Source organism: Podarcis muralis, chromosome 2 (assembly GCF_964188315.1).
Source record: "Podarcis muralis chromosome 2, rPodMur119.hap1.1, whole genome shotgun sequence".
NCBI classification, from domain to species: Eukaryota; Metazoa; Chordata; class Lepidosauria; order Squamata; family Lacertidae; genus Podarcis; species Podarcis muralis.
This window is the reverse complement of record NC_135656.1, coordinates 62,903,906-62,922,499: the sequence shown is the minus strand read 5'-3', so window position 1 is coordinate 62,922,499 and position 18,594 is coordinate 62,903,906. Positions and strand designations below refer to the sequence as shown.

Here is an 18,594-nt window from a genome sequence, read left to right as displayed (position 1 = left end):
CAACAAATATGAGTATCACCCCAGCCAATGAAAGGGTGTAACTTGCAAGCAAAAAGAAACTGTGGAATGCCTTGTGAAACTGCATCAGAGTTAACCAACGTTTTGGTCTCGCAAAAGGGGGAGACAATGCTTTGCTTATTTTACAAGTGATGATTTCTTTATCAATGTAAATGCATGCTACATTTTAATTTGGGGTGTTTCAATTATTAGAAACAGGTAACCATGATGAAAATGGTTGCAGAAAATGGTCCCCAAAGGCAAAAAGAAATGACATGTATAAAGAAGCCTTACAGTCTCCCAAACAGATACAGTGGTACCTGAGTTCCTGAACAGCTTAGTTGTAGAACAAATCGGCTCCCAAATGATTGAAACTTGGAAGTGAGTATTCTGGTTTGCGAATGGTTTTCGGAAGCCGAATGTCCGACGCAGCTTCTGTGGCTTCCAGTTGAGTGCAGGAAGCTCCTGCAGCCAATTGGAAGCCGTGCCTTGGTTTTTGAATGGTTTTGGGAGTCGAACGGACTCCCAGAACGGACTAAGTTCAAGAAGCATGGTACCACTGTATTGACTGGAAAATATGGGTCATTTCCTTTTCCCGCCTCCACCAGCAGGTTGCAGAGTTGCCTTACCTAATAATCTACAGAAAGGGTTCATTTGTAGTTTTCATTGAAAAAGCACTTTGAGGCTTTCTGAAAACTGCAGTCCTGGAAAGAATCCAAAAATGCGCACACACATTTTTGTTATTTCATTGCTTGTTATGTAAGTCACTTTAAGACACTTCAGTGTAAAACAACCACCACCATGTAAATATAATAAATAATAATAAATTATCTTGTACTGTCTGCTTCGATCCTATAAACAATATCACCATTATATGAAAGCCTTTCATGTTGTTCTGTTAGAATAACTAGAAAGGCAATTCAAGGTGAATTCTGGAACATTTGAACCTTGGTCAAGAAAGCTACATTACCATTTACTTGGGAATGATCACATCTGAATCCCCTGGAATCCATTGGTGCTTATTCACCGAGTAATCATGCATAAGATCAGGCTGCGTGACTCCTGGACCCTGTTGCCAAAATGCCCTGGCAAAAATAGTGTGAAGTATAAAAGAATACTGATACAGTCAGGCCTTTTTGACTTTTTGGAAATGTCTAGAGTGATGGCAAGGGAATCGTGTCTCTGGACTCCATTGGAGCAAGTCTGGGCAGCTGTTTGGGGGCTAGTGAGCATGCCTGGGTGTCTCTGGCAACAGCTTGTGTTGCAGCTGCTATGCAAAGTGAAGCGAAGGCAAGTGGTGCCTGCAATATGTCATCTTGACAGAGATCTGCTTGAGTTTCCTGTTCCAGGGTTCGGTGCTTGGACTAAGCCACTCATCGTGATGAATAGGGTTATCACCCGCGCCAGCACTCATGTTCAACTGGTTTAACAAAAGCCACCCTGAAAAGCACAGAGGGGAGCTTTTCCCAGTTAGTAGGCTATAAGCATGAAATGGCTGCCTTTCGCACTGAAAAGGGCCTTGAAGTTTGCAGATCCCAGTGTTCAGAAAACAGAGTACAAGCATATGCTATATGAGAATTTAATATGTATATTATGCTTTGTAACACTTCTTTTTACAGGGAAAGCTGCTTAAGAAAATTGCTGAGAGATCATATCTCACAGAGCAAGAACAAGAAGCTGTTCCAAGTGGGATAAAAAAGAAAAGAAAAAGTCAATCTCTATTTTTGCCATATATGGCCTGATGGTTATGTTTCATGGCAGCTGTTCTGGATGTGAGCCACATAACCCCCTTGTGTTCTTCTTCTGCTCCTTTTTTCGTTTGTTCCTAGGATCTGCTTCCACCTCCGCTATTATCATGCTAGAAAAGCAGTGGGAGCACTAGGCAGCCAAGTCTGGCCACCTCCTAAGCACCAGAGAGACGCTACACTGGAAACATTGTGGAAATTAAAATGGGGACTAGACTCAGCTGCCCAAGGATGCCAGGTGCTGATGCCAGTCCCAAGTACAATTACTGAATGCATTTAAATGGTGAGCATTCCTAAGGTTGCTCTTTGTGTAGGTCTAGCTCAACTTTTGACAGCAAAAGTTACTAATGCCATGACTAAAACAGCATTATGGTTTGCACTTTCCTAGCGAACAAAACGCGACTTGCTGGGCAATGGAGGACAAGCATAGGATCAGGTTGCATATCCCACTAAAAACAATGAAATGAGATTTATGATGACTTAACACGTGACTTTTTTTAGGTGCACAACTATGATGTTTAAGGATGCACCCTCATACACTCACCTGGGGGCTCAGTGGCACAGCATGTTGGGGGGGCAGGAGGGGGGAATTGTGCTGCTTAGATCGCCTGGAGTGTGAAGGGGTGATAGAGCTGTCAAGGAGTTGGGGACAGGGGCACTGATACAGCTCCTTGCCTCTGCCTAAGGGCCAAATACAGTGGTACCTTGGGGTCACAGACGCTTCAGGTTACAGACTCCGCTAACCCAGAAATAGTACCTCAGGTTAAGAACTTTGCTTCAGGATGAGAACAGAAATCACATGGTGGCAGCGGGAGGCCCCATTAGCCAAAGTGGTGCTTCAGGTTAAGAACAGTTTCAGGTTAAGAATGGACCTCCGGAACGAATTAAGTTCTTAACCCGAGGTACCACTGTAAAGGGAGAAACATGCTAAGAGGAAGGCAGGTTTGGCAAATCCACTCCCGCCCAGAAACCAATGTCCACACTGTGGAAGGACGTGTGGATCCAGAACTGGCTTCCACAGTGTGCATGCACACGAAAGCTCATACCAATAACAAACTGAATTGGTCTCTAAAGTGCTACTGGAAGGAATTTTATTTTGTCAAAACCGTGTTCATGGAAGACAATCTTACTCGGCTACGAGTGATCGCCAAAAAAGCAGAAGCTGCGCAACCTCATCCTATGCACGTTTACTCAGGAGTAAATCTGAGCGTGCGCCAGAATATATTCCCACGTACGTGCGTATAAACCTGAGCCTTAAGTAGCTCCCTCCTCTGCCTCCCTTTGCTAAACACCCAAGCCAAGGTGATCCAGCCGCTACCGTCTGGCAGGAGAGAGATGCAAGCTGAAACGACGCCCCATTTGGGGAGTCCCCCCTTCCCACCTCCCTGCGGCGCCTGCGTCAGCCAGGGTCCTCCTCTGCAGCGGGCGTCGCTCCGTCGCCCACCTGAGGAGGCGGCCAGGGCGAGAGGGAGGGAGGGAGGGAGGCAGCCCGGGACTGGGCGGCTCCGGAGCGCGTGACGTCGCTACTCGAGCGGAGCCGAGGCGAGGGAAAGGAAACAGCTGCGGCGCTTCGAGGTCAGCCTTTCCTCCGGCGTCTCGAGTGCCCCGCGGCCTGGCTGCGCACCGACGGAGGCGCTTCTTCCTAACGGCTCTAGCAGAAGAGGCCTCCTGGTGCCCGTAAAGTAAGTTAATAACGGGGGGCAAGAAACGGGGGCAGCCCTAGCTTGCTGGGAAAGGGGAGCGGGGTGAGGTGAGCTGGGGGAGATGGAAGGAATACATTAGCATCCTTCCAAGATCCCGCCAGAATGGTGTGGTGCTGCGTTTCGTTGCCCGTTTATTTATTTTATATAATTTTATTAGTTTTCCATTTAATAATACACAATCACATCATTATGATTCACTTTACCGCTCACGGACCTCCTTCCCTCCCGCCTCGTGGCTTTCAAAATTAACCTTTATATCATTGCATTGTCTACGTTTTCCAATTCTAGTTGCACTCATTACAAAATACCCCCAAGTTTAAATAAATATAAAAAGGGAGAATATTTCTCACGACAAGTCTTCAGTCAACCCTGCTAGGGATGTTAATTGCTTACAATAATCTTCCAAATATCGTATAAATTCACACCAGTCCTTTTGATCCTGCTGGTTTCGGATTTTTCCCATCAACTTCGATAGCTCTGCAAAGTCCATCGTTTTCAACTGCTACTCTTCTTTCTTTGCTACTTCTTGTTCTTTCCATTTTTGGGCTAAAATAATTCTTGCTGCTGTTGTTGCATACATAAACAGTCTTTTATCTTCCCTTGGTATCTCTTCACTCACTTTCGTTGCCCGTTTAAAGCCAGACTTTCTCTCTCTTAAGAAGTACATATGGCTTTCTGCTTTGCAATGCAAGCCCTCAGGAGCCGCATAGTACAAGCTCCTCACTAGCTAGGAAACTTGCCTTGAGTTTTCAATGACTTGGCTCTTTGTAGAAGCCGGTGGGTGTGGCCCTGGCAGATCCAGTTTTGGCAAACTGCCTGATCTATTTGAGTCAAAGAGGTTCGGTTTCTACTTTTGCTGGGGTGAAACTGCAGCCCCATCTCTTTAGGCTGCTTTGGCACTCGATGGCGTCTTTGTTCTAAAAGGACTTGTCTTTTGTGCACGTTTGTTCCATTTTTAGCTAAATTCCCCATCTTGTCTTCATTTGCTTTGCAATCGTGGAGAAGAAAAAAATGTGCCAGCTGAAAACCTAGTGCCTTTTCGCACCTGGCTTTTCTATCTCAGTTTCTAGCACTGCCCCAAATACTAGTCTTGGATTGAGCTGCAGTGGTGGTTTTGGCTGTCTTGTCTGTCTGCATGGGCGTAGCCAGGATTGGGGGTGGGCAGGCTTTGGGGGGGGCAGAACCTCAGATTTGTATTGATTTTGATGGATTTAGAGGGGCAGATGTCCCCTGCCTCCCTGGCTACGCCCATGTCTGTCTGTCTACAGTCTTTGACCACCAGTAGATGCAGCATAGGAGCAGAAGAAGTTGAGCACCACGCCAAAGCTGTATTCATAACGCTAATCCATATTTGTAAGGCAAAATGCTATTAGGAATGTTGGCGCTATGGACCCAGAGAGTGAAACTGGTAGCAAATCAATAATGTAAGAATCTTTTTTCCAAAGTAACCCACTCCCCCCAAAACACATGTTGGCATAAAATGTTAGGCATATGTTTAAACTGTTACCAATTTTCCTGTGGGGAGGGAGGTATGTCTGCTTTTCTTAATTAATAAAATATGAGTAAAGTTTTATATATGATTCCTGTCTTGATGAGAAGTTGCAGGAGGAAAATCATGTCCTTATGATTCAGGACAGGCAGGGCTGGGTCCAAGCGCATGGAAATGTTTGGGGCTTTTTCTATTTTAGGTGCGGGCAGTGACCATTTTTGTGACTTCTGATCTGATTTTAATAGAATGTATGTAGTATCCTGAACAAAAATAGGATTGGATAGCTAAGGCTTAAATAGTCACGAGTCGTTCCTCAAAAATCATGTGAGCACAAACTGTAGCATTTAAAATATTTTGCTTTTAGTCTGTTTCGTGTATTGATTTTAAGTCTTCTTCAACCCTGAAGACAATTGCACAATGGAGTAAGCCCTCCTGTGGATCTTACTTCTGCATAAATATGTATCGGATTCTGCTGTTTTTGAGAACCTAAGTATTTCTATTATGTTGGCAACTGGGGTCTTAAAGGAAGGCCCTTGGCAGATGTACGCTGTGTGCTACAGCTATGAGATCTACCCAGCCTTGTAAAAGCCCTTATTTCCTTCGGACTGGGTGGGGCTTGCCTGTGCCATATTGTTTCTGGAATGACTTTTAGGCTGCTGTTCTATGCTGCTATCTGGGAATAAACCCCATTGAACTCAGTGAGGCTTTCTTCTGAATAGATGTTTTTGGATTCTGCTATAGGCTATTTGTTTAAATTGGGAATGAAATGTTTCTGATGCAGGCTACAGTGTGAGTGTTAGTGCTTAATAACTGCCTTCACAGCATACTGCTTACAGTGTTTAAAAATAGCCCTCAGCTCATGCTGTTTTGGATTCATGGAGCAAGAAAATATATACCTGAAAATACAGATTTCTAGCTGTTGTGAGGAAAGGTTAGACGCGTGAGCAAGCTGCCTTTATGTTTAACCCACCAGGCACACTCTTTCAAGAGTGGAGAAGGCAAGGCAATTTTTAGGAAGCCACTAAAGAAGAGAACAGGCTACCTTGCTGCTTCCTCAAGAGATCCTAACGGTTCTCAAAATGTTAACAGGCTATTTGTTCATTCTGTTTTCCATTCAGAGACATGGGTGCATTGCAATCTCATTCATTCGCTCTAGTAAATCATTTGTCATGTGGTGGTTTCAAAATGTTTTTCTTTTAAGCTCCTACAAAATAAAGGCCTTCCCTAACCTTTTACTAGATTCAGTTGGTTTGCCAGTGATGACCATTCCTGGGCAGAGGGATCCATGCATTGGTAACCTTAATATTAGGTTACTGTAATGCTCTCTTCCTGGAGTTGCCCTTACAGCTGGTCCAGAAGCTTCATCTACTACAGAATACTGTAGTGCTTCTGCTAACTGGAACATTTTATCATGCACATGCAATAAGGCTGAGATGCTAGGCTTGAAGAGCAGTTTTCAGGGATGGCATATAGGCCCCATTTTTGCACAAACTGAATTTCTTCTTACCGACTACCCTTAGATGTGTTGCAGAACTAAACATTTGCTGCTGCTTGTACTCTCTTTCACCACTTTTCCATTCAATAGCGTGTATTTGCTTTTAGGCAACTGAAGTCCGCTGGTTGTAAATGCCTTTGTCTGTTTGATCTTTAAAAGCTATTGTCATAGAGACAAAATGACACCATCACCAGAGATGGGGGAAAACCTTGCAGTTCTTTGGAAACCTAGTACTGCACAAACTTGGGGGGTTGGTACTGGTGTGCCCTTCTTATTTTGAGTCGGTACAAAATGTCTGGGCTAAGAACTGTGTACCCATCACTTGTTCTTTCCAGAGTCAAATGAAGTAGAGTTATTAGTCATCAGAGTATGCTTGCCACCCTTCACTCCTGTCATTATTCTGTGCATCTTTGTCTGAATGTATGTGATCTCCCCCCACTCCCTTGGCCCCAGGATGGAGGGGGGAAATCTCATTTTCATGGCAGGGTGAAAGCAAACTTTCAATCTGGAGACTTTATACACGGTGCACCCAAAATTTTGCATACACCGGATGTGAGCTCCTTGGGTACTGGGACAGGAAATGGGGCATGCTTCAATCACACCACAATGTTAAGATATTTTTTTTAAAGCAATCCATCAGTGTATAAATTTTGCCAAATAAGCATTACTGTCATAACCACAACATTCTAAGATTCTACTAAGAGCAATAGGACTGTGTCCTCTTAGCTCTTAGAAACACTGAGGTGCAGAATGGTTATTGATCCAGGCTAAAGTATTGCATGGATATGCCCCTCCCACAGGCCCTTCTCCTTAGCCATGGATGTGTGTGTCAGTTGCTGCCGTTCATGATCTTGTCTTGGTTGCTTTCTGTTCGTCTACCCTGGGCCCCTCCCCAGGCCACATCCTCTTTGAGTACTTTTGTGTGGCTGCAGTGTGTCCTTGAACTGTGACACAGTGCCTCTTGCCTGCCTGAAGCAAGGCAGTGTGTATGTGTGCTTGTGTAGAAGCCTCTGCCTTTCTGCATTGCTGCTGGGATGTAACCTACGATAAAAAAGTGATGGTTGCATCCATTTGTTCCTTCAGGTTGAAAAGCTTCCCCACCTCATATCTAGCCTCAGAACCATCGTCATTCCCAATGTGTTCCCTTTCACACCGATTTTTGTTCAATATATTCCAGCTTTCGTAGGGTCTGCGTGGACAAATGATGAAGTGTTAGTACCACTGATCATGTACAAATCTCTACGTATGTAGCCTTCAACTAGGGATAAGTTGAAACAGCATCCCTGGCTTTGCGGCTGTGTTTCCAAAGCTGCAAAGAGGCAGGTTATCTTTTCATAGTCCTTCACTGTGGGGCCTGTGAACAAGGCAAATAATTTGTTCAACTTACTGTAAGCAGAGACCACACTCTTGCTTGGCACTATTCTCCTGCCCCAGCCCCTTCCCCTCCAGCTGTGTGATGCAGCAGCAAAGAGAAGGCAGGTTGTATTGTCCTCACTCTGATTTTAATTTGGTGCAAAATATACCCAATGTTAGTGTTATCTGGGCCTTCAAGGGAGGACCATTCTGTAACAGACGTGTCACTTGGCTCTTTCCCATGTCTCCAATTTATGTGGAGATGGGATGCAGATGGGAAACAAACTCCCCGCCCGCCAGCACATCAGGAATGTTTGGATACAGGGGTTCTATATGAGACTACTGGCAGCTGCCACATTCTACGCTAGCTGCAACTGCTGTGCTATCTTCTAGGGCAGCTTCATGGAGAGCCCACTGCAGTAACCTAATCAGGCAGTTACTGCTGTGACCAGCCGGTCTTTCACCATACCAGTCCCACCACCACCCTACCCCTCTCCTTCCTTGTAAGCAGCTGGGAAACAAGTGCAGTGGCTCCGCCCCTTGCAGCAAACTGCTTCTGAGGTCATGGAGAAACAAAGCTTGGTGTCACCACCCAGAGCCCATATATAATGGCAGGTGTCCTTCCCATTATATATGCAAGTCAGAGATCTGTGACCCATCTAGGTCTCCTTGTTATGTACTTGTACGATTTATGCCATGGGTAGGCAAACTAAGGTCCGGGGGCCGGATCCAGCCCAATTGCCTTCTAAATCCAGCCCGCAGACGGTCCGGGAATCAGCATGTTTTTACATGAGTAGAATGTGTCCTTTTAATTAAAATGCATCTTGGGTTATTTGTGGGGCATAGGAATTTGTTCATTTTTTAAAATCAAAATATAGTCCTACTCCCCAAGGACTGAGGGACAGTGGACCAGACCCCTGCCGAAAAATTTGCTGACCCCTGATTTACGCTGTGATGTGTGCGTATCTTACTGCATGCCCCAATTATGTGTTTGTATGTAAGAACTATTCGAAAGCACGTATTAAAACATAATGCCCAAAGCAGCCCTTGGCTCCTTTGTCTTGCTTTAGGTACTCTGTAGCATGCTTCCCGAATACTAAAGGGTTACTTTCTTACTGGAACTCAGCCCAGTAGACAGACCGCAGTGCAGAGATGAGATGTCTGCAAGGAGCTCGCGTACATTTTTACTAGCTGGAATGCCTCCACTCATTGGCGAGCTGGACTGTGCTCACAATCTTTTTGATGTGGGCCTCCCACCCTCCCTCCGCCGTCAAAGTCGTGGCTGAGAGCTGTGATGTTCACCAAGCCCAGCCCAAGGATGGTCTTGCAGGGAAACTGGTGGGTGGTGCTATAGGGGCCAGTTTCTGATGTACCATAAAGTTCAATATATCTCCCTCCCCAAAAGGGTGAGTTTTACATAGGAGCATCCCCTGAGGATGGTTCAGTGTTGGAGCACACCTTTTGCATGCAGAAGCCCCAGGTTCCACCCCTGATATCTTCAGTATGGCACATTTAAGTGAAAGCACATTTAAGTGAGTTTTGACTTTTCATAGAAGCTGTACTGTCATTTTATGTTAAATTTTATATATATATATATATAGAGAGAGAGAGAGAGAGAGAGAGAGTGTATTATAGAGCAATTAGAATATTTATTTTGTATCACAGTTTTGTTCATCGTAGTTTATTGTTAATACTGGGAGGCAGAAATGTATTCTTAGAGACCTGCTCTCAGTATAGTTGGAGTTGGGTGAACCAAGCAGCTTCTTGTGTTTCCTGTGTGGAGTATGCTGAAGTTTAGGTCCATCAGAATAATAAAATTAAAGGATTTTTTTTGTTGTTGTTGCCATCCACATGGTTAATATATCTCCTTTTCTTCTGTGATGCAGCATCCACCACCTCTTCTGTTAATACTGATCTAGAAGTCATGTCAAGCAGAGGAAAGGTAAGGCATTTTCAGTTCCTGCTCGCTTAAGATACTTCAGGTTGGTGACAACCACCATACTGACAATTTTGCCTTGGTGTGATAACCTAGGTGGGCATCTCTTGTTTCTAATCTTGCAACACCCTGCTAATGAGGGAAGGTCACTCAGGCTTTTGATATCAGGAGTGAAGGAACGAATCTTTCTCCTTGCAGCTGTGGTTTGTTTCTGAGAATACGATCTTGAGCACAGTTTACATTCTTTCTTCCTGCAGCCAGCGTTGGAGCTAAACAAAAAGCAGATGTATGCTAAATTCCAAAAATGAAATCTCTACAGTGCAGACAGAGTAGGATGAATGAGCTGGGGGGGGGGAATAGAAAATGAAGCAGAAAAGGTGGGAAGAGAGGAGCTCTGTTCGTTCAGTCAATAAAAGTAGATGTAGTTCAGATTTCCAGAGGCTTCCATAGCAGATGTGTTAGGGCAGGCTTCCTCAACCTCAGCCCTCCAGATGTTTTTTGGCCTACAACTCCCATGATCCCTAGCTAGCAGGACCAGTGGTCAGGGATGGTGGGAACTGTAGTCTCAAAACATCTGGAGGGCTGAGGTTGAGGAAGCCTGTGTTAGGGGATATTCGGCTGCAAGGGCATCTTAATTGAGGGGCTGAGTCGAGGCCTTGTTCTGAGTGCACCACTTTAGGGGTTTGCTGTGTTTAGGGGTTTGCTGTGGGGGCAGCTGAGAGAGGCAGTAGGGCTGCAAAAGGAGGAGCAAAGAGGGAGTTCATTAATTGGGCTCTCACTACATGTGCTATTTAGAATAAGGGGCTGGGAACCACCTTTAGCATTGTGAACAGAGTCAGTCCAAAACTGATTCTTTTTTCTTTTTGAAAAGAGAGGGGGTTGCCACGTTAAATAAATCTGAAGCGAAATCTTCCTTTAAACATTGCCTGAGATGTGTGGGAGCTGCTTTTGCCTGGGTGGCTCCTGGGTGGCTGCTGGAGTAATGATTAAACAACGTGGACACAGGAGTGAGGCTGCCAATGACCTGACTGGGTTGCGCATGATTGGGTCACTTAAATATTATGCAAGCAACAAGGATGCTGCTTCCAGAAAGCTGGCACCTGCACGACTAGGATGACATTTAAAGATCTCCTGGGTTGTGAAATCAGTAAGTGCCAAGCATCTGTGTGTGAAATCAGTCTAAATGTAATACTACTTAATTGATTTTCTCTTGGTACTGTACTTAATAATTTTTTTTGTCATGCAGAGGATATTGGTCAGGGTAGATGTGCCAGTGGGTATTGCTGGATGATGTGGCCAGGCTCTTTTTCATACATGCTTTGGTTCTGAGTCTAAATGAACACTCTCACCGTAAAAAGGATGCCAGCAGTTGTGAATTTCTCTTCTTTTCGTGTGGGCATAATTTGAAAGACTCCAATGGTTTAATGTGTTCTGAGACAGTTCATTCTACGTTGCATCATCATAGTGGCACGCCTTCTGGGGGGAAATAGAAGAACAAGTGCTTTGTACCATTTGTACACGTGGAACAGTTGAGGTTTGAATGTCTCTTAATGTGATGGATTATTACAGTTTATTAAATGTATTTAACTGGGCTACACCAGCAGCAATATGTAACCTACCAGTTGGCAGTGAAAGAACATCAGTGAACTGGGCAGGGTGAGTGAGGACACTATGTGGATTTTGCATCCTGGAAAGCATGTCTTGGGCTGAACCTGGCATTGGCAAGGAAAAGAAGGCTTCAGCTGTACCACCCATCATCTAAAGGGCAGTAGAGCCTAAGCCTACTAGATTGGGTCACTGGGCTGATGGTAGTTGTAGTCCAAAGCAACTGGAGAGCATCAGGTTGTCAAAGGCTGGCCTATGCTTTAAAAGGGGGCTGTGAGCTGTAGGTTTTAGAAACAGCAAAACCTTGCATAAACCTACTTTCTAGAGATGAAAGTGATATTAGTGTACACGCCACTAGCAGTGAATCTTCGTTTATCTCTCTGGAAAAAACTGCAGCCTAAGTTTAGTCAGGTGCAAGTGTAGTCTGAGATAATCGACTGGACCTTCATAATCCTTTCTGTTACTTTGCAACAACGGGTTCCTGCGCATTTCCCTCTCTGGCCCATTGACATATGTTTCTTGATGGCATTTTTTAAATAAATAAAAAATACAATGTTGCTTCATTCTATAGATGGCCCTGTTTCTGCTATGTTAGTTAATTGCCACACAGGGTGACAAGCTGCAAAAAAAAGCACCCTGGCACTTCATATGTTTAGAACCCAGAAGCTGCCATGCAGGAGAAACTCCCCACAGGCAGAAAATCATTTTGACAGCACACCGTGGGCATCCCCCCAACTTTGCTCTGATGCACTTTGAATAGCTCTGGGGCCCTGATAAATATTTCAGGGAGTCTTAGAGGAAATCACCCAGGGCAGGTGCCAATGGAAGCCCCACACAGCTGCTGTTTTTGACACACCTTCCAGGGGGCAATTCTTGTCATGCAGTCTTTTTTGTTGCCTAACTCTCTTTCCAAAGATGGAAACAAAAAGACATTTGGAGGCCGAAAGTTAACGACCCTTTAAACATCTATGGCAATTTCAGAAACAGGAAATGCTTAAAGTTGATGGAATAGTGGGCATTGGCTCCATATGTGGACAGCCATGCAGATTGTGCGGTCAGCGCTTGCCCACCACTTCCTCGATCAATGATATGGATCAGCAAGGACAAAAGGGAACTATGGACTGTGGAACTTGGTAGATGCACCCTGAACCACTAGTATCTACTAGTTTGTTTGTCTGGTGTTCTTTGGTTAAGTAACTTATAACCAAAACATAAAGTTCAATAAGATACTATCTGCTTTCGTCGATAATACCATCTTCTCCCTCTGCCCCCGTATATGAGCATGAGGGTTGATTAAGTTTTATAAATGAACACGCTAGTTTTCATTCTGAGATCTGAGTGCATGGCAAGGGAGATGCTGCATAGTAATACCATTTATATCCTTGAAAATCAGTTCTTGGGGCATGCTGCTGCTGAAACATGAAAATAGGTAATGGACCTCCCAAAGATGCATACCAACTTTTATTCCAATACTTCAAACTTGTAGCTGGAGGTATTTTTCTTTTTTTCCTCCCCATACCAAGCTGGTATTATAACGTAATTGGGTTCCGAATGTGTGGGGTTTGGATTTTGGGGTTTTGTTTATTTTTTGTAATTCTGTTGAATAATGAAACGATGGAATGAAATTTGTTAAAGCACAGCTGAATGCTAAACAAAAGGCCTAACTTTGTGGCCAAAAAAGAAGGGGCATCTGTCAGTAGTAGAATAATAGTGCCTAAGAACACAGTCTCTTCTGCGGCAGGTGATATTTTTTTAAAAAAACCCACCATACAAATGGCACAAAGAGGACATTCTGTACTCAAGTTACAGGAATCTGTGTTGGTATCTTGTGACAAGCACAGATGCACTTTGGGGAGTCTTATCCGTTTCTAAAAATGCATGAAAATGGAACGCCAAAACTATAAGACTTGGAAGCTGCTGCTTAGGTCATGCAGATTCTGTTTCCTGAGAATCTGTTTATTCCAGATGCTTTCCCAATCAATTTCTAGTGCAACAAATGTGCTGTTACACATTTGTTGTCACATGCCTTTTCTTAAAGCTGGACTATTAGGCATGTTGTGCTTTCCTAGCAGCTGGGAAAATGTGCCTTATCCCATCTCAACCCTGAGCAGGAGCAAAAAAGGCCTTCTTTGTATAGATTTATTTATTAATTTATATTCCAGCTTTATCTCCCAATGATCTCTAGGTGGTGTACTTGTGGTTCTCCTCTCCATTTCATTCTCACAACAACCCTGTGAGGTAGATTAGGCTAAGAGATGGTGACTGGCCCAAGGTCACCAAATGAGCTTCATGGCTGAGTGGGGATTCAAACCCTGCTCTCCCAGGTCCTAGTCCCAACAATCTCCTCTTGGAGTTGCCCAGATCTCTTTACCCAGATCTTGTCAATTTGATAGGGCAGTATTTTAACTTCGTATTGGTTTTCATTTATTGATGCAATTTAGTTGTTATGCTTAACAGGCTCTGGGCTCTGTTGGAGGAAGTGTGAGCCACTTATCATAGGCTTATGTGGTTTCCCTACATGCAAGTGATTTTTGCGGAAGTAATGCTGGGATGTATCAACGTGACCTTCACTTTTTGTACAGCCAGTCCAGAGATCTGGTACAGTTCATAGAGCTAGCATAACGTAATTAGGCTGTGTGTTGCACTTGGACTATGGAGACAAGATTTCCAATTCCCATTTTGAGGGCGAGGCAGTTATTTACGGATTTGTTCAGGGACATATCGCATGACACATGTGTCTCTGGAAACTCTCAAGGGTGGGTTTTCCTTTTCCTTTTGCATTTCCTGGTGATCCCTACATGATTGAAATCCTCTAGGTCTGTGTTTGTCAAGCAGTGAGCCAGGACCTACCAGAACCACTTCTTGCCCAGTGCCTCCTCACTTGCCTGCCATGCCAGCACCAGCAACTCCTTGCAGTGGTGTTTAGGACCAGAGAGGTTACGGGGGGGGGGGGTGAGGGCAAAGAGTCAGGGGGTATTAAAGGAAATTAAGGTGAGGGAAAAGGTGGTGGTTAAAATAATAAACTGGGAATAGAAAGGAAGTACTGTAGATAAGCGAGGGACACCGCTATAGGAGGAAGTGAATGTATAGCGTGAAGGAAACTGGTGGTTGCAGGGGAAATAAAGAACCAGTTCATTGTGAAAGGAGAATGGGAAATGAGTAAAAAAAACTTGGAAAGGGATGTGGAACTGGGAAGCTTTCTTCACTTAGCACTTCCGGATCAGCAAAATCTGCCTAAATAAAGAGGGTGATTCACAAAATCTGCACAGCAAATGTCTGTACTTTGCTTGAGGAAAACTGAGCTGTGCAACTCCTTGCCGGAAGGAAAGCCCTCTGGCAAATAAATTTGGCCATTTCCAAAGATGGATTAGCTATCAGTAGAAACTGATGTTGGTAATTGTGCATGGATTGTGCCAAACTGCCTCCATCTGCCGCCATTTTGTCACTGGGGGTCCTCAGTAATTTCCAGCTGTTTCTAGTGGGTCTGGGGGGGGGTGGAAAGTCTTAGAATCCCTGAGCTAGATGTAAATAGAGTTTGCAGAGGTTGTTCCCTCTGAATAACCAGTTGGGTATGTGTGTGGGAGATGCTGGGAAGATGACATCTATCATTCTCACATCTTGTTACATGAGAGCATTCTCCCAACCTTCTGCAGAAAGAGGAATAATTGTGAAGTGATGTGTCATAAGTCCTGGAATCTCAGGACAGATATTTCAGAAGGTTCTTCCAGAGAGATTAGTGTAGGATGGGCAGCAGTGCCTCAGCTCCTTGTGCATTGATACTTCTAGAGGGGTGGATGTGCAAGTAGGGAACTGTCATTGTGAGACCAAGTTGGCAATATGAATAGAAGAGCAGAATTCTGGGCAGAGCAGTGCCTCTATTAATAACTCCAAGGGCTCTGGCCATCTGTCAGGAAGCCAGACTGACTCATCAGTGTGGGGGAAGGGATAAGGAGAAACTGATTTCAAGAATTGCCTGTGCAGTTAGGATATTCAGATCTCTTAAGCTTTCTTCAAAATCTAGGGGCCCATTTCCCACCATTATTTTCTTCCCCGCATGAGAAGCTCTGAACCTGTGACACGAAGGAGCATGGGAATTCCCATGGATGTGGCAGTTGCAGCCATGGAAACCAGTGCTAGGTCCATAAACCTTTTTTTACAGGCTTCCCCATATGATTCCAGACATATATGAGGCCAAACACTGGCCACAGCACCACATGTGAAAAGGAAAGTAACAGTATTGCATGCAGCCAAAATAGTTTTGTAGGAAGGATTCTAAGTCTTTGTCTAGTGGGGCACGTTGAAAGATGATGCACAACTTTCTGACTGTGGGAGGCGATAGTCTTCTCCTGAAACAACCTGAGCACCATGATCAGGGATAGGGAAGGCTTGTTTGGCCTTGAGCTTCCGGCATCCTTCCTTTCAGTCCTTGCGATGGAACATCAAATGCTCAAGGGCAGTGCTCTGACTTCCATTGTGGTTTCATTTATGCATTGAACAGTCTAAATACCTCTGCCTCAAATCTACTTTGCAAAGGTTAACCCTGACAGGTGTTACCAGATGTAGTCTTGCCATACATTTTGGTTCCCAGATTTCCAAAAGTGTGGAGGCAAACACCGTAGTTCCAAAATGCCTACCTAGGTCTGGCCTTGGCAGCTTAAAGAATATCTCTTGGCTCATGCCAGCTAAGCCACCTTGGCTGACCTGTGCTCTGATGCAACTTGAAACCTGGCTGCTTTGGAGTCTGTATTGTTCTGTTCTGGGCTGTAGTGAAATCCTTCAGGGGGAAGAACTCCACAAGTGTGGAGCAACTGCTGGTCATGCCCTCCCACGTGCCATCATTGTATACATTCTGCACATGGCATATTGTTTCCTTATTGAGCCGCCTAATTGGTAACAGCCTCATTGCTTTTTTCTCTTTGTTTCTAGGCTGGGAGATACAGGGGTTCAGTGAAGGATTATCCAGATTTTGATGCCAACCAGGATGCTGAGGCCCTCTATAATGCTATGAAGGGATTTGGTATGTGTCCTGCAACAGTTGTCTTCTGTGCACTTGAATTAAAAATTACTGTGACATTAACAGGATTTTGGCTTCATTTTCCCTATATTTTCTGTGGTCCCTGTTTTTATCTGGAGTTGCATCGGGGGGGAAAGTCAGGGTATAAATAAATATATAATAGTTTCTAATAGGAACTGTATGGTTTTACTGTTTTAGGCATGACTCATCCTCTTTGTCTTCCGCAGGCAGTGACAAGGAAGCCATACTTGAACTAATAACATCCAGAAGCAATAAGCAAAGACATGAAATCTGCCAGGCATACAAGGCTCTGTATGGCAAGGTAAGTTTGAGAAGGGATTGTTCTGTTTTGCAAGCAACTACCACATGCAAGTTTCATCTTGGCTGGGGAGATTAATGAAAAATCTATTTGACTTTTGGGGAATGCAGTTAGTGGAAACCTTTCAGATGTGATCCATAGATTCTAAAATTGGACACAGCATGGGGCAATTCAAAGGAAGCAGCCTGAGGAACATGGAGGGTAGAATTTGCACCAGGCTCCTAATTCTATATCTCTTTACTGGGATGTGAATGGAATCCCTCCCTTGCAACACAGAACCCCTCCTATACAACACGGGCAGACATAAGTGACGGGATCAGAGAACACACTAGAGTTCATCCTACCTGAGCATCCTGTTTGGGAATCTCGAATCTACTATTTTAGGCATAAGATACCCTGCTGGCCGTGTTGACTGCCTAAAACCCACTACACACAAACACACACACAAAGAGAGACAGAGGGTGAGTGAGTTCCAGAAGCCTGTATTTTGCAGCACAGATGGGTTTGATCAACGGGGACCAAGAACATTCATAGAAATGAATTTCTTTTTGGAAGTCCACAAAGCTGGATGCCAAATTTGCCAGTGGTACTTATATCCTTCATTCTGATAACTTTACCTTTCACACCCAGCAGAGAGAGAGAGAGAGAGAGAGCTAAAGACACCCTTCCCTTGTCTACATTTTCCACACGTCTTAAGCCCTGTTCACAAAACACATGTATGTAGGGCATTTATGCTTTTAAGGAGGGGGCAGCAGTACAGCCCCAATCCCTTAGTTCATTCATTCCCTACATGGTTGTAATGTGTGAATAGGGATGCAGAGAACCCTGATTGTGAGAAGTTTCTTTCTTTGTTCTGTCATGATAGTGCTCACTCATGAATCTGCAGGGGATGGGGAGGAACTCCAAGAAAGAGGTTGGATCTAGCATCTGTTTGTACTGGACTTTAAAGAGAGGCAGAGAGAAGAAAGTTTGCTGTGTCTCTGTCCAGGGCAAAGTGAAAGGCAATATTATTTCCCACTGCTGAGTCCCCTGGGACATGCTGAGAGTGGGGTGGGGAGGGGCAAGGAGGAGTTGGTGTCAACCACAAATAATGATTGCCTGCTAAGCCAGAATTTGTGAACTGCTGCACAGATATGTGTCCATTAGTCTAGTGTGAGATGGCTTCTTTAGCACTGTAGAAATGGGATGTTGGAAAATATTTCAGAATTACGAGGGTCTTTGCATAGTGAAGTGCATTCAGCCAAGATGTTCCGTTTCTCTGTCTCCACCCCCACTACCACCTTAATCTCTCAAAGTTGCTAGATAATAACATGCCTTTAGTAAGCAAATTCTTTATCTTGCTCTCAAACCAATGCGTGCTTTCAAATAATTTCATTGAGAACCACTGTAATCCAGTAGCAAGAAAGGCAGTCTTTGAGTTAGATGACCTTTACTCGGTATTGGGATCTGCCTTTGTCATGGAGACATTAGGTTGCCCTGGGCAAGTGTCTCCAATCTGCAAAATGAGAATAATAGGGAACTACCTCATAGGGTAGTTTGAACATTCAAACAAGTGTTATATTACATTCAAACAAAGAGGTTATATTAATTATTAGTAGCAACAGTGGTATTGACTTCAGTTTCATTGCAGAAATTCAGCCTCAAATATATCATTGGCTACAACCCTGTGTACGTGAGGACAATGCCGGTTATAGTTGGAGCAGAACCATTGAAATTGATGGACTTAACTAACTTAGATCCATTAGTTTCAGTGGGTCTTCTCTGAGTACTACTTGGTTGGCTACAAGCCATAGTTTCCTGTTGCTGCTCTGTCCACATGTGATCTAGCAAAATAAGTAGACCTGGCTCTGACAATAACCTTGAACTCTGAACCTTGAAATTGCTTGTTAGGCCACAGGGCCATTCTGACCAATGAGACATCTTCTGACAAAGTGAACC

At 44.3% G+C, this 18,594-nt stretch overlaps 1 protein-coding gene across 1 annotated transcript in view; it reads left to right on the top strand.

Moving 5' to 3' along the window:
* The first annotated feature begins 3,248 nt into the window (after positions 1-3,248).
* The window catches only part of LOC114591363 (annexin A6), a 21,532-nt gene continuing 6,186 nt past the window's right edge, over positions 3,249-18,594 (top strand). Inside the window, exons 1-4 of the mRNA XM_077923490.1 lie at positions 3,249-3,424; positions 9,669-9,724; positions 16,250-16,340; positions 16,565-16,692. Of these exons, the coding sequence (XP_077779616.1) occupies positions 9,707-9,724; positions 16,250-16,340; positions 16,565-16,692 (237 nt within the window). The 5' untranslated portion in view covers positions 3,249-3,424; positions 9,669-9,706. The remainder of the gene's footprint in view (positions 3,425-9,668; positions 9,725-16,249; positions 16,341-16,564; positions 16,693-18,594) is intronic.